At 53.4% G+C, this 14415-nt stretch overlaps 1 protein-coding gene across 4 annotated transcripts in view; it reads left to right on the plus strand.

The window, feature by feature from the left end:
• Positions 1 to 11846, plus strand: part of CCR6 (C-C motif chemokine receptor 6) — a 32226-nt gene extending 20380 nt beyond the window's left edge. For 2 of the 4 annotated variants that reach the window (XM_005211126.5, XM_059889695.1), the window contains 2 exons: positions 8372 to 8481; positions 8578 to 11846. In XM_005211126.5, coding sequence (XP_005211183.1) covers positions 8473 to 8481; positions 8578 to 9696 — 1128 coding nt within the window. In that variant the 5' untranslated portion in view covers positions 8372 to 8472 and the 3' untranslated portion in view covers positions 9697 to 11846. 4 annotated transcript variants of the gene reach the window in all.
• Positions 11847 to 14415: the final 2569 nt, after the last annotated feature.

The following is a 14415-nucleotide window of genomic DNA, read 5'->3' on the forward strand; positions in this document are numbered from 1 at the left end:
GGGTGACACAGGTTCTGAGGAGCCCCTGGGGATAAACGATGATGCGGATGTTCCAGAAGGAGGAGGCAGGAGGCGGCAGCTCCCAAAACTAACCCCAGAGCTTCTCTTCCCAGCCCATCCTCACCCCTGCTTTCTGTGAAGCCAGAGCATCTCCCAGGGACTCACTGATCTAAGCTCACTGACTTACATGCTGATCTAAACTCCAGTGCTATAGCTGTTAGAGGCTGGACTCCCCGACGAAGCCACGGCGCTCACACAAACGTGCATTAGAGTCACTGGAGGCGCTGTGAAGGGGGGTGAGTGGTCGCCACTGCCCTGCGCGGGCTCTCGAGCTCATCTGATGCCCACCTGCCCTGATGGCTCAAAAGACAGGTGAGCACGGGCTCCTGTTGTGAGCAGGACATGTGAAAGCACCATCCCCAGGCGCCCGCGTCTTTACCCGCTCACTGCCCGGTTGGAAGCTGTCTTTCCCCCGCCCCACACCCTCGGTGGACGGGGCTCCAGCAGCCCCAGCTCCAGGCTTACTGGTGGCGAAGCGTCCGGGGCACACGGGGCTGTTTGCCTCAGAGCTCCTCAGCCAGACCCTCCCCTCACAAAGGTGCCTTGCAAGGTTCCAGCCCGTCCTGCCCCCACGGCCCCCAGCTGGAGAGGAGAGGGGCACCCGCTCTAACCCTTTCCTCTCCAAACAGCACTCCACCAGAGACTCTGATTGGGCAGGTCTGACCTGGCTCACACGCGCCTGAGCAGTGACCACTGCGCCTGACCTGGGCTTCGCTGGCCCCCAAGGCAGCTCATGCCCAGCTTGCCAAACCGTTCAAATAATCTTCCTGACGTTCGGTCAGTTCTTTGGATGCCATCTCTACTCATTGGCCGCCTTCTCACCCTTTGCAGGAGCGGGTAAGCCTAGACCCTCTCAAATGGCCTCCCTGCAGGGGGCCAGTGATCTCGCCCCTCCCTGGCCCCCGTCTTTGCAGAGGAGCCCCCGGTCTGCTGCACGGGGTCTCTCTGCACCATCACGGCCGCTTGGCTTCCCTTGCTTCTGGCCAGCAGTGTTTCCCACAGCACAACTCTAAATTCCTCTGTAAGTCTGACCGCTGTAGACTCGACGACGCTATCCCGCACCCCGTCTTAAACCTTACAGCAATCTGGCCCAAGAATGGAGCGTCAGTTACTTTTAACATTTATTGAGCATTATTTCAGTTTTCTATTTTGGTTGTGACAGATTTCCACATGTCTGTTTTATTCTCTGTTCATTAAAGCAGGTACAGAAATGTCTCCTTTTAAACATCTTAGTGTTTTTACCAATTTTCATAAGAACAACAGAGAGTCCGTCTGTTACCAAGGACAGAATCCTTCTCCAAAAAGCTGACTGTTGCTCCTCAAGATCTGAGGTCATTACCTGAGGGGAAAGAAAGGCGCTTTGCCCGATGTGGTGACGCTGATGCCCATCTGTCACCAGCACGATTCCGTCACAGAGCTGACGTGATTTTGTAATGAGGGCAGTGGTCTGGGCAGGCTGAACCATTTCCAGGTACTGCTCGTGCCTGGCGCACACGAGGACTCGAAAGCCGTGTTTCCAAGAACACGGAGCTTCACCACAAGAGCGATGCATCCGTCATCGTCCACGTTTGAATAATGCTTATTCCCAACAGCTGTATAACACTATCCCTGAAAGATAGGGGATTTACAGATGCGGGTTACTGTGGTGCATTCTGCCGTTTTAATCAGAAAAAAAGAGTCAATCAAAGGAAATTAAAATAATGTCTCAAGGTTTCCCGGGTGGTTACGAAGCCCCTGCCAATGCAGGAGATGTGGGTGCCATCCCGGGGTCAGGAAGATCCCCTGGAGGAGGACATGCAGCCCCCTCCAGTACTCTTGCCTGGAGAATCCCTTGGGCGGAGGAGCCTGGCGGGCTACAGTCCATGGGGTCGCAAAGAGTCGGACACAACTGAGCGACTGAGCATGCCCTTCACTGACTCACTCAGGAACAGACGTGATTCCGGCCTGGCTTCTGAAGTCTCTTCTGAGAGTGTCCCCCGTGTGGCCTGAAGGTCTGGAGCTTATTTTCGGTGCATCCTTGCATGCTCAGCATCAGCAGCCGTTGCACAATCATTGATTGAGCTATTATCATCGTTAATAACAGATCGATAGCATTATTATCTATCACAGTGCAGTTGAAAAGTAGTTTCCCGGAGTGGGGGTCCAGCTGGGCCCAGTGCCCTGGGTCCTCCCCGGCTGCGTTTCAGCAGGGCTGCCTGCCTTGTCTCCACACGGGACGAGGAGCTGACCCCGCCCCACCCAGGCGCCCACCCAGGGCCCATGTCGACGCTCCAGGTCTGGCCTCCCCCGGGCCCCCAGGCCCCACGGCCCCCCGCAGCACGGGGTCTCCGCTCCTGCTCTGCCCCAGCCCCTCCCCGTGCACCTGTACCCCTCCCCCTCAACCTGTCCCTCTTCCTCCTTCTGGGGTCATCTCTACCCCTTCCCCCGCACAGACCCTCCACAACCCGCTCGGTCCTCATGGGGACCTGTCGCCAGCATCAGTGCGTTGATACGGGACCCCGTGCACTTGTTTTTATGCCGCTTGAGGCACGGATGGCAGCAGTAAATGCCCCCAGACTGAAAGCAGCCTTCAGTGGGCTTTGCCAGCGGCCATCATCCTGATGGGGCGCATCTCGGGCACCTCAGAAAGGCCCCCCGGGCCATTCCGGCAGCCCCTTCACCCCACTCCCCACCCACGGCTGTCACCGACTCAGCTTCCACCACTGTTGTCCGGCCTCTTCTAGAATTCCGTATAATCGGAACAACGCAGAACCTGGGCATACAGGTTTAAGTTCTTCACCCAGAAAAATGCCCTGGCGCTGCGGGCGCTCAGCAGCCCCTGGCTGCCCGTGGACTGGGGCCCAGTGTGTGTCTGGGGCGCCAGCCGATGGGCACCGGGGTTCTTTCCAGCCCGGGCCCTGAGAACAAGCCTGTGACTGCGTGTCTTTCACTTTCATTGTCCTGGGTGAACGCAGGGCTCAGCTGCGGTTCAAGTGGTGAGTGTGTGCGTGTGTGACCCGAGAGGCCCGGCCCTGTGTTCTCAGAGCCGGTCTCTGCGTCACGGCCCCACTGCTTGGGGGGACGCCCTTGGCCGGCTCTTCCACATTGTCGCTTGCCCTTTTGATTTCAGCCAGTCTGGTGAGCGTGACATGACCGCTCACTGCGGTTTTAACTTGCATCTCCCTGAGAACTAAGGGCTCGGTGTGCCTTTGGGTATGCTTTTTGCCGTCCGTGTGTTTTCTTTGGTGACTCGACTTAACATCTTTCGCCTGATTCTTTCTGAGTCCTCACTGAGTTGTAAGTGTTTGAAGATGTTGGCTGCAGCGAAGAGATACAAATTTACATTTTTTTTCCCCATTCAAGGTCTTTTCATTTTCTGAAGTCTTTCAAAGCCGCAGAAGTCTTAAATTCTGATGAGTTACAATTTATCAGTTCTGAGCCATCTATATGAGATCTCCTCCATCCCCAAGGGCATGACGACTTTCTGAGATGCTTTCTTCTGGGTGTTCTGTGCTTCTAGCTCTCACATAGAGAGCTGTAACCTGTGCTGATTTTTTTTTTTTTTTTGCCTGTGGTGTGAGATAAGGGGTACAGATCAACTTTCATACAAGAATATCCAGCTGTGCTGGCTCTATTTACTGAACGGACTGTTGTTCCTCCTGAATTACCTTTGATCCTTTAGTAAAAACTGAGTCTCTTTTCTGCTCTGCTGCTTCATGGATCTGTTCTCTTATAGCACCCGACTGTCATAACTACTGCAACTTCGTAGCAAGTCTGGAGTCCGGGTACTGTAAGTCCTACATGTTTGTTCTCTCTTTCAAAGTTGCTTAGGCTGTTTTAAATCCCTTGAGTTTCTTTATCATTTTAAATTTACCTTGTCGATTTCTACAAACACCCCTGCCACCGTTTTCACTTGGGTTTGTTTGTCTCTGTAGATCAATTTGGAGTGAACTGACCTTTGAACAATATTGAATTGTTTGATCATAAATATATATCTCCATTAATTTAGATTATTTAATTTCTCTCTGTGTTGTTTTATATTTTTAAGGGTATGGAGAAGGGGGGAATGTGTCCATAAACATCTGATTTCATGTTTTCTGATGCTATTATAATTTGTTTTTCAATTTCAATTTCTAAATGTTGCTGGAATATAGAATCACAATTGTTTTGTGCATGTCAACAGAGTTCAGTCTGATGTTAATCCCCATCAGTGTGTTTTTTTTTTTTTTTTTTTTTTTGCACCTGAGGGGTATTATGGATCTTAGTTCCCTGACCAGGGATCGAACCTGAGCCCCCTGCAGTGGGAGCACAGAGTCGTAACCCCTGGCCCAGCAGGGAACTCACCAGTCTGTGTGATCTCATTTTACACACTGCGTATTTCATCAGGATTTTTCTTTAGTCTCTCTTTACCTTTCCTGGCATCCTCATCGTGTCTGCGCTCTCCTCTGCCTTCCTGATCACGTGCAGGGGTTATCGTGCATGCGTGCCAAGAGGCTTCAGTCGTGTCCGACTCTTTGTGACCCTGTGAACTGTAGCCCGCCAGGCTCCTCTGTCCACGGGATTCTCCAGGCAAGAACACGGGAGCAGGTTGTCCTGCCCTCCTCCAGGGGATCTCCTGACCCAGGGATCGAGCTTGTGTCTCTGATGTCTCCTCCTTTGGCAGGCGGGTTCTTTACAATTAGTGCCGCTTCAGGAACCTCACTATATTTATACTAGCATCAGACCACGGGGCTGCAGAGAGTCAGACACAACTGAGTGGCTAGCAGACTCATGTATGGTGTATTTATAGCAGCTGCTGGGGCTTCTGTTTCGCTACTTCCATCATCTCTGCCATTTTTCTGTCTGCTTGTGTAGCTCACGGGTCACTTTCCCGTCATTCTGAATGTCTGTGCCTTAGATCAATTTGAGCTGCAATAACAAATTACTACAGGCCGACTGGCTTCCACAACAAACGTTTTACTTCTCTCAGTTCTGGGGGTTGGGAAGCCCAAGGTCAGGGCCCCAGCGGATCCAGGGCTGATGAAAGCCTGCTTCCTGGTTTGCATCTTCTCACGGAGTCCGCACAGGACGGTGAGCAGAGAGGAAGTGGGCTGTCATACGCGGCGCTTCTTATGAGGGCGCTGATCCCCCCGGGGGCGCGGGCGGGGGCCTTGCACGTCCACGCGCCGTCGCCCTGGGGATTTGGCTTCAGCGTGTGAACCTTGGGGAGCTGCAAGCATTCAGTCTACAGCGCTCTAGACATCTTGTTGGGTACCTGACATTATGAATTTTACATGTTGAAGGCTGAACTTGGTCGTATATCTTTAATTTGGGGATTCCTTCATTCTGAAGGTAGCTGTATGATTGGAATCAGATGGCTCATCTGAGACTTTCTCTCAGGCTCTGTCCTGGCAGGTCTGGAGAGGCATTTATCTTAACCCGGCTTATCTTAACCCCGTTACTCCTGAGACGGTTCCCTGCTGAGGGTGCTCCCAGGGTCCTGGGACTTGGAAGGTCGTGGTCGCTGCTAATGCCGAAACCCAGCCTCTGTTCACTGCAGCCGAATAAAAGAGAATAAAACTCTGCGGAGACAGAGTTTTGGGTGAAGCAGAAAAGAGCAGCTTTGATTGTTTTGCCGGGCAAAGGGGGCCACAGGGGCTTGAGCCCTCAAGCCGGTGCCCTCCCTTGAGAGAGGAGAAAAGGGTCTCACAGTCCAGGGAAATCGGGCTGCAGATGAGGGTGCTGGTGTGTAATCTTCACCTCAGCAAAGTTTCAGAATCGTCCCACCTGGCATCCAGCTGTCAGCCGTCAGAGGCTCTGCTGGTCCTAGAGGCTGTTGCTCTCTGACCTTTCTGGAACGAAGGATGCTCCGAAGGAAAGGGCCGTGAGGGAGTGTTTTCTTGAAGAAGTAAACAGCAGGGGCAGAGTATAGTTCTAACCAGAAAATAATCACTTTCGAAGGGCAGTTCAGCAAAGAGAGGGAAAAAAAATCTGTGAGACAGAGTGTTGGGCTGGGCTAAACGCTGAGGTTTAATGTGGTGGGGGCCGTCAGCCGGTGTCTGTCACAGCCCCGCCCTGCCCTCAGGAGGCCTGTCTCCAGCCTGTGAGGTGTCTGCGGGTGGCCCTGTGCGCTTTCTGAGGGCTCTTCCTTGGCTGTGCTCCCCTTCCTCTCAGGACAGCTCTGCGGCCCCTGTCTCTCTGTGTGTGGGGCCGTCTCTCCTCTGCCCGTCTCCCTGGATTCTGACCCCTGTGTCCTCAGCGCCGTGAGGAGGCTGTTCTCTGGGCCCTGCTCTGCACACGGAAACTGCTCCCACTGAGAACCAGGGGACCTCACAGAGCTCAGACCACAGTCCCCGTCCATCACCCAGTGTCTGAAAACTGTGATTTGATACATTTTGTGGGCGTTTTTGGTTGCTTGATGCAGTACAGTGCACTTGGTCTCTGCTAATCCCTCGTGGCTGGAAGCACAAATCTTGAGGTCATATTTCGACTGATACATTTAATCTGGCGATCTGATGGGTGCTTATCTCCTCATATGCTTCTGCAACACAGAAGCTCTGATTGCGCGTCTTCCGCAGGCGGCTACAAAAGTGCAGAGGTGAGCCAAGCGTCCCTGCGATCTTCCGTCCAGAGCGGGGACCAGGCAGAGTGGAGTCTCGGCCCCGGGCAGCAGCAAGGGAGTGGGTTTAGGCCATCTGGTGTGTGGTCAGGAAGCCGCAGTGGGAGAGTCATGTGACATAAGAAGCGTGTGCAGGAAGTCCTCTAGGGTGACCTCTGCGTACCCGGGATCCCTCCCCCGGTATCGGTGTGGCCTCCACAGCTGAGGACGGGCCTGGCACAGCCAATGGGCTCGGGACAGGGGCCTCCTTCTCCGTCTCAGCATCCAAGCCTGGCATTTCTGTTCTTCCTGGCCTCCTGGGCCGACGGCGCGGGGGAGCTGCAGGAGAAGAGGGAACGCTCGTTTCACAGGAGTCTCAGACTTCCAGGCCAGGGTTTTGTCCGTGGCGGGCTGATAAAGCAGAGCGCTGCACCACACCAGGTAAAGAGGGATGAGGGAGTGTGGGAAGAGCGCCGAGTCCTCCTTTCCCCTCTGCCTGTTTGTTTCAAAGTGAGGGATTTCACAGGCCTTCCTGCAAGGCCCAGCTCCAGCCTGCACCTGCCTCCCGGTGAGCTCCTTGAGCTTGGAGCCCTGCGGCTCCCTATTGGCATTCCCAGCACATCCTCAGCGCCATCGGGGTTGTTTAGTGGTGGTCAAGCCGACCCGGCCAGGCTGGGGCTTCACAAACACCCAGGGCTCAGCATTCCTCTTCAGCCAGAGTGGTCACCTGCCAGAGATTGGTGCTCCAGGGCCCCAGAGTGTGCTGCCCACGGAGCCTTCCCTAACCACACCAGCCTGAGCCTTCCTCCCTGAGGCCTGGTTTCTGAAGATGAGGGTGTGTTTGCCCCAGCAGATCAGTGGTTGCTAGCGAGAGTGTATTTTGGACACATCTGTGGCTCCTAAATCCCTTCAGTCGTGTCTGACTCTTTGTGACCCTAGGGACTGTAGCCTGCCAGTCTCCTATGTCCATGGGACTCTCCAGGCAAGAATACTGGAGTGGCTTGCCATGCCCTCCTCCAGGGGATCTTCCTGACCCAGGGATCAAACCCAGGTCTCTTGTGTCTCCTGCATTGGCAGGCGGGCTCTTTACCACCAGCGCCACCTGGGAAGCCATGCAGTCTTTAATAGTATATATAACATTTTCAAGCAAGGACTATAAACTATAAGTATCCTAGCAACATCTGCACTTCCACAGGTTTTGTTCAGTGGCATCTTGTTGACTGCGATTAAACTGAATTCTTCAAGAATATTCTTCTGCGGAGTGAACCTGTGGTTTCGCTGGTATTACCCGTTTTTACACTCCAGATGGGGGATCGGCCAGCACAGCCCACGGCCTGCGGCTGGCCTGCCCTCTCGTCCACGCAGCACAGCCCACGGCCTGCGGCTGGCCTGCCCTCTCGTCCACGCAGCACAGCCCACGGCCTGCGGCTGGCCTGCCCTCTCGTCCACGCAGCACAGCCCACGGCCTGCGGCTGGCCTGCCCTTTCGTCCACGCAGCTGTCGGAAGCTGCTTTCAGGCTCTGCCAGCAGACCTGAGCAGTGGTGTCAGAGACTACACGGCCTACGGATTCTGGAATATTTACCGTCTGGCCTTCCATGGAAAGAGGTTACTGACACCAGTTCTAAATGAGTATTTCTGTATAAAATAGCATGCTGTGCACTCTTGTGTTGAAATGGGAAGAATTCTATTTCCTAAACTCTCTGGCTCTCCAAGAATACTCAACTGTGGTGCGTTCTGCTTTCGTTCTTCCTTAGGTTCACGTCCCTCCTGTTCTCTCCACTGTGAGCCCAAGGAGGTGAAAAGTCCACTCCCTTCTAGCCCAGGCCCAGCCTTTCTGCCCAGATCCAGCTCCAGGATGAGAGTGGTGAGTATCCTTTTTACTTTGCCTGGGAGGGTAATACTGTCAATTTGCTCCTAGAAGATTACACTGCAGCTGACTCTATCTTTGTTCACTTTCCAGGAACCAATGAATTCCACCAACATCTACGATTCAAATGAGGACTACTTTGGATTAGCTAATAGTTCAGATTACTTACTGGATGACGACAGCTTTCTGTGTTCCTTGCAGGAGGTCAGAAGTTTCTCTGGGCTCTTTGTGCCGGTCGCTTACTCCTTGATATGCGTCTGCGGCCTCCTGGGCAATATTCTGGTGGTGGTCACCTTCGCCTTTTATAAGAAAGCCAAGTCCATGACGGACGTTTATCTCTTGAACATGGCCGTGGCGGACATCCTGTTTGTCCTCACCCTCCCATTCTGGGCGGTCAACCACGCCACCGGCGAGTGGATTTTCAGCAACGCCATGTGCAAACTGACCCGGGGCATCTACGCCATCAACTTCAACTGCGGCATGCTGCTGCTGACCTGCATCAGCCTGGACCGCTACATCGCCATCGTGCAGGCCACCAAGTCCTTCCGGCTCCGCTCCAGAACCCTGGCTCACCACAAGCTGATCTGCCTGGCCGTGTGGGCAGTGTCCATCCTGATCTCCAGCTCGACCTTCACGTTCAACCAGAAGTACAAGCTGCAGGGCGGCGACGTCTGCGAGCCCCGGTACCACGCCGTGTCCGAGCCCATCCGCTGGAAGCTGCTGATGCTGGGGCTGCAGCTGCTCTTCGGCTTCTTCATCCCGCTGGTGTTCATGATCTTCTGCTACGCGTTCATCGTCAAGACCTTAGTCCAGGCGCAGAACTCGAAGCGGCACAGGGCCATCCGCGTCATCATCGCGGTGGTCCTCGTGTTCCTGGCCTGCCAGATCCCACACAACATGGTGCTCCTCGTGACCGCCGTCAACCTGGGCCGGACGGGCCGCTCGTGCGGCAGCGAGAAGCTGCTGGGCTACGCCAAGAACGTCACCGAGGTGCTGGCCTTCCTGCACTGCTGCCTCAACCCCGCGCTCTACGCTTTCATCGGCCAGAAGTTTCGGAGCTACTTTCTGAAGATCATGAAGGACCTGTGGTGCGTGAGGAAGAAGCAGAAGGCTCCGGGCTTCTCCTGCTCCCGGCTGCACTCGGACACCTTCACCTCCCGGCAGAACAGCGAGACCGCGGACAACGACAACCCGTCTTCCTTCACCATGTGACCCCGCCCCCGGCCCTTCACCGTGTGACCCCGCCCCCCCCCTCCGGCCCTTCAAAAGCCAGTGGGGTTGCTCCTGCAGGATCAGGGCCGCGGGTGCTCCGGGTGCCGGGGGGTTCCCACGGGCAGCACCCCCAACTCATCCGACCGGGGATGCCGTCTGCCCCTGTCCCTGATGGCTAGCATTCCACAAAGCAGGCTTTGGGAAGCGCTGGATGACAATGAACTGCTTATAAGCGCAAACACTTTCAGGAATATTCACAAAGAAGCCTTTAACCACAGTTTGTTCTGGTCATTGCAAAACATCCCATGGCTTAAAAGCAAAACAAAACAGGAACAATCGAAAGCCCTCACATAACTCATTTAGGCAAAAGATTAAACGTTTTTCCGTTGCCATGGTTACTGTTGGTCATCACAGCAGCAAAATGGGCTGGCTTGAGCTTTATCTCATTTCCTTGTGACACACTCAGCTTGCATGAGATTGTGAAAGGGCAGAAGAAAAAACAAGCTCAGAGACCTAAGAGGTGGCCGCGTAAGTGCTGGTGACGCTGGTCCCCAGGGGTCAGGCGGCTGCGGTCGTCACAGGACGTCAGGAAGCACAGCGTGCTGCGTTTCTCTCCACGACGGCAATCCTCTAAAAATCAGTTAGACGAAGGTGCTTAATAAATACTTGTTTAACAAAACATAATAAAATTGGGGCTTCTAGTACAGTTAAGAATGAAAGTTACTCAGTCGTGTCCGACTCTTTGTGACCCCCATGGACTGCACAGTCCATGGAATTCTCCAGGCCAGAATACTGGCGTGGGTAGCCTTTCCCTTCCCCAGGGCATCTTCCCAACCCAGGAATCGAACTGGGGTTTCCTGCATTGCAGGCGGATTCTTTACCAACTGAGCTACCAGGGAAATGCCAGTTTGAGTTGGTTGTTTAAATTTTTTAAAAAATTAGTTTTTAAAATTTTAATTGTTTAGAATACTTTTAAAGAAAGAACCGGGAAATTGCCGAGACAATGATGAAAGGGCTTTTGTTCCTCCCATCGTGGTGTTAAAGACAGGTGTGTGGAGTCTGGTCGTGACGAGCTTCAAATTAGCTGGCAGAGAGCAAGGGTCATGTTGATATCTGCTGCTGTAAAGTGGTTTTACCTGAAGCCTGAGGTTAACTACAGATTAACAACTCTCTTTGACTTCATAGAAAGTTCATAGAACTCAAGTTTTTGAAAGTGTTTTAATGTTTTGGCCACCCGATACAAAAAGCTGACTCATTGGAAAAGACCCTGATGCTGGGAAAGACTGAAGGCAGGAGGAGAAGGGGATGACAGAGAATGAAATGGTTGGATGGCAGCACCGACTTGATGGGCATAAGTCTGAGCAAGCTCTGGGAGTTGGTGATGGACAGGGAGGCCTGGCGTGCTGCAGTCCGTGGGGTCACAAAGAGTCGGACACGACAGTGACTGAACACCACCACCAACAACAAAGGGGAGAAGTATCAGCACATCCCCTGGAAGCACAGATGCGGGGATTCTGTGGCGACACAGTGCTTAGGGCTCTGTTTTCACTGCTGAGGACCTTGGTGTGACCCCTGATAGGGGAACCAAGACTCCCCAAGCTGCATGGCCACACCATAAACAACCCCCCTGCCCCCCTCCCCCGAAAAGCGTGTATTAGAAAGATCCCGACATGAACTGCAAAGATACTGACATGGTTAATGCTGACCAGCATGTTATTTGAAAGTTTCTCCTCTTCTTGCAAGCCTCAGCTGTGTCTCTGTATGCATTTCAATGGGATTTCTTAAGATCCAAAGTTTGTGTTTTCAAAACACGGTTTTGGTTTTGCAAAATAAAACTGCTCTGTGGGTGAAGTAGGGATCGCCTTCCGGTCTCAGGGCTCTGACTGGAGACCCAGGTGTTTAGTGGTCCCATGTCTTTCAAACCTGTTAGCATGTGACTCTAGAAATCAAAGCAGAGGAGGCATCACTCAGATGCTTCTTTCGGTTTGACCAGAGCCCTGATGCGATCTGGGGAAGTGTGCTTCTAACCCACACAGAAGCTTGCACAGCTCCTCTGCACCTGGCCCCAGAGGGGTGAAGCTTGCCTCTCTATGCAGTAACCCTTCTCAGATTTCAGCCATAATGAATAAAGATGTTTTGCAAACATGCTATGTACTTTGTTTCATTGAATGGGATCCTTTTTCTTGCTGCCTTGGGCGTCAGAACAGGTGTGTCAACAGCCACTGGGTGCTCAGAGGTGGACACCCCTGGTCGACCCCGGACTATCACACCTCTGCTCTACATTAGATGACCCCAGACTGGTCTTCAATGGCGCCCGGGTCTTCTTCTCTCCTGTTTCTCGTGTCTTCTCTCACGGTCAGGTCTGGCTGGACCTTGAGTGTGTGGTTTCTGCCCCTCCTCTGAGTCTTTAGAAACACTGTTCCACTGTGTTTGGGGATCAGCTGCCTGTACTTGGAGGGACAGCGGGTTCGTGCCTGCCAAGCTGTTAGTGATAAATTAATCACATGGACATGCATGATTTCTTGCAAATGCATATGTATGTGTTTTTAATATATACTGACCAGAAGATAATTTTTCTTGGTTTCTGTTACGAAGTAAATGAGATGGTCTTGATCAATTGCTTCTGGATAACCGAGATTTTCACATATATATGTATGTATATGTATATATGATATATTAGCAAAGGTGAAAATTCAGGGCTGAAGTGTTATCCTCCAAACTGTACACTGATTTTCTTCTGATGACGAGAGGCTAGCTCTTAAATGAGGCCAGGAAAGTACAATATTTTAAAATCTTGGTCAGATTTCCGCCAGCGTGCCAGTCCTAGGCATTCCGGGGCATCAGGACAGAGTCAGGTCTAAATGAACACGGTGTGTGCGCGTGTACAGTCTACTGGTGTGTCTCGTGGGGAGGCCTGCCGAAACAAAGGGTCACAGGCCAAGCCGCTCGACCAGCAGAAGCTCGCTTCTCAGTGTCTGAGGCCCTGGTGGGGCAGAGCTGGTTCTTCCCGAGGCCTCTTGCTGGCTTGCAGATGGCCGTCTCACTCCTATGTGCTCATGGCTGTGCTCCTAGGGGGTGGAGTGTGCGTTCTAATCTCTTATAGGGACACCAGTCACATAAGGCCGCATAAGTCACATTAGGCCACCCTAACAGTATTGTGTTTAACTTAATCAGCTTGTAAAGATCCTCTCTCCAAATCTGGGCTTCCTAGGCGGCGTTAGTGGTAAAGGACCTGCTTGCCAATGAAGGAGACATAAGAGACGCAGGTTCGATCCCTGGGTTGGGAAGATCCCCTGGAGGAGGGTATGGCAACCCACTCCAGTATTCTTCCCTGGGAAATCCCATGGACAGAGGAGCCTGGTGGGCTACAGTTCGTGGGGTCACAAAGAGTCAGACACGACTGAAGCGACTTAGCACGAAGGCGCTCCAGACATGGTCGTGTTCTGAGGAAGAGGGGTCAGGACCCCAGTGTGTTAATCTGGGGGTCACAAGTCCAGCTGGCCCATAACGACTAGGTTTCTGGAGGCAGAGCGGCTCTTTGTATCCGAGTTGATCTCAAGCCTGAGGACTCATTTCCGGGTGGTGCCCTCCTCCCTGGTAAGGGCGTCCCGGGCAGTCGTTCCCGCTGTGGGCTTCAGTCCTCAGCTGTGCTCCCCACTGGATGCGGACAATGACGATGCTGTGGTCCTGGGCGGACACCCCTGCCCATTGAACTGCACTGACGCTCCCGCTGCAGACGGGCCTCCCCTGGGAGCCTCTGCTGGTCACCTGCCCCCTCCATCCTGCCCCAGGGGAGGGGGTGGTCCTGCTTCCCTAGCCCCGTAAGGGGCATTCCCCCAAACCCGGGCCACTTCTGTGCTTGACACAAGAGGGCACCCTCTTCTCTTGGGGACCTCCGGCTGGTGGGCAGCGGCTGTGGCCACAGAAGCAGCTCTGATGGTGCCGGTGGAGGGGGGCCCCTGTGCGCCCACCTGTTTGCACAGACAGGGGATCCCTGGCTCGAGGCTGCAGAGGCCCCTGCTGTCTAATCAGCAGCCCGTAGCCTCCCTCACAACCATGGGGAGAGTCAGGGCTTCACGTGCGGTCGACTGGTGGGATCGCAGCACCTCCTCCCACGCGGCGCCTGCTGCCCCGAGGGAGCCAGAGGGACACGCTCACTGTCCTCGAGCTCAGGGACTCTACATGCAGGGAGGCTGCAGAACCAGCGCTCAGAGTGAACAGCTGGGGCTTATATTCTCCTGTTATGATTCTGCAACTCACTGAAAATTGCCAGATTGCTTTCTCACATTCTTCCTAGAGCCAGTCAGTCAGTCAGTTCAGTCGCTCAGTCGTGTCCAACTCTTTGTGACCCCATGAACTACAGCATGCCAGGACTCCCTGTCCATCACCAACTCCCGGAGTCCACCCAAACCCATGTCCATCGACTTGGTGATGCCATCTAGCCATCTCATCCTCTGTTGTCCCCTTCTCCTCCTGCCCTCAATCTTTCCCAGCATCAGGGTCTTTTCAAATGAGTCAGCTCTTTGCATCAGGTGGCCAAAGTACAGAGTTTAAGCTGAGTTATTTTGTTGTGTAATCATCAGCTCCGGGCATAAAGAAAAAAGTTTTATGTGATGAAGACTAAGAAATGTAGGGAAAAAAATTTGTCCATTCCTTCTCCTTGAGAATTCCAGACCCCTCCCTGTCTCCTTGAGAGCCCCAGACCCCTGTCACCTCCCT

This window comes from Bos taurus, chromosome 9, assembly GCF_002263795.3.
Source record: "Bos taurus isolate L1 Dominette 01449 registration number 42190680 breed Hereford chromosome 9, ARS-UCD2.0, whole genome shotgun sequence".
In the NCBI taxonomy this organism is placed as follows: domain Eukaryota; kingdom Metazoa; phylum Chordata; class Mammalia; order Artiodactyla; family Bovidae; genus Bos; species Bos taurus.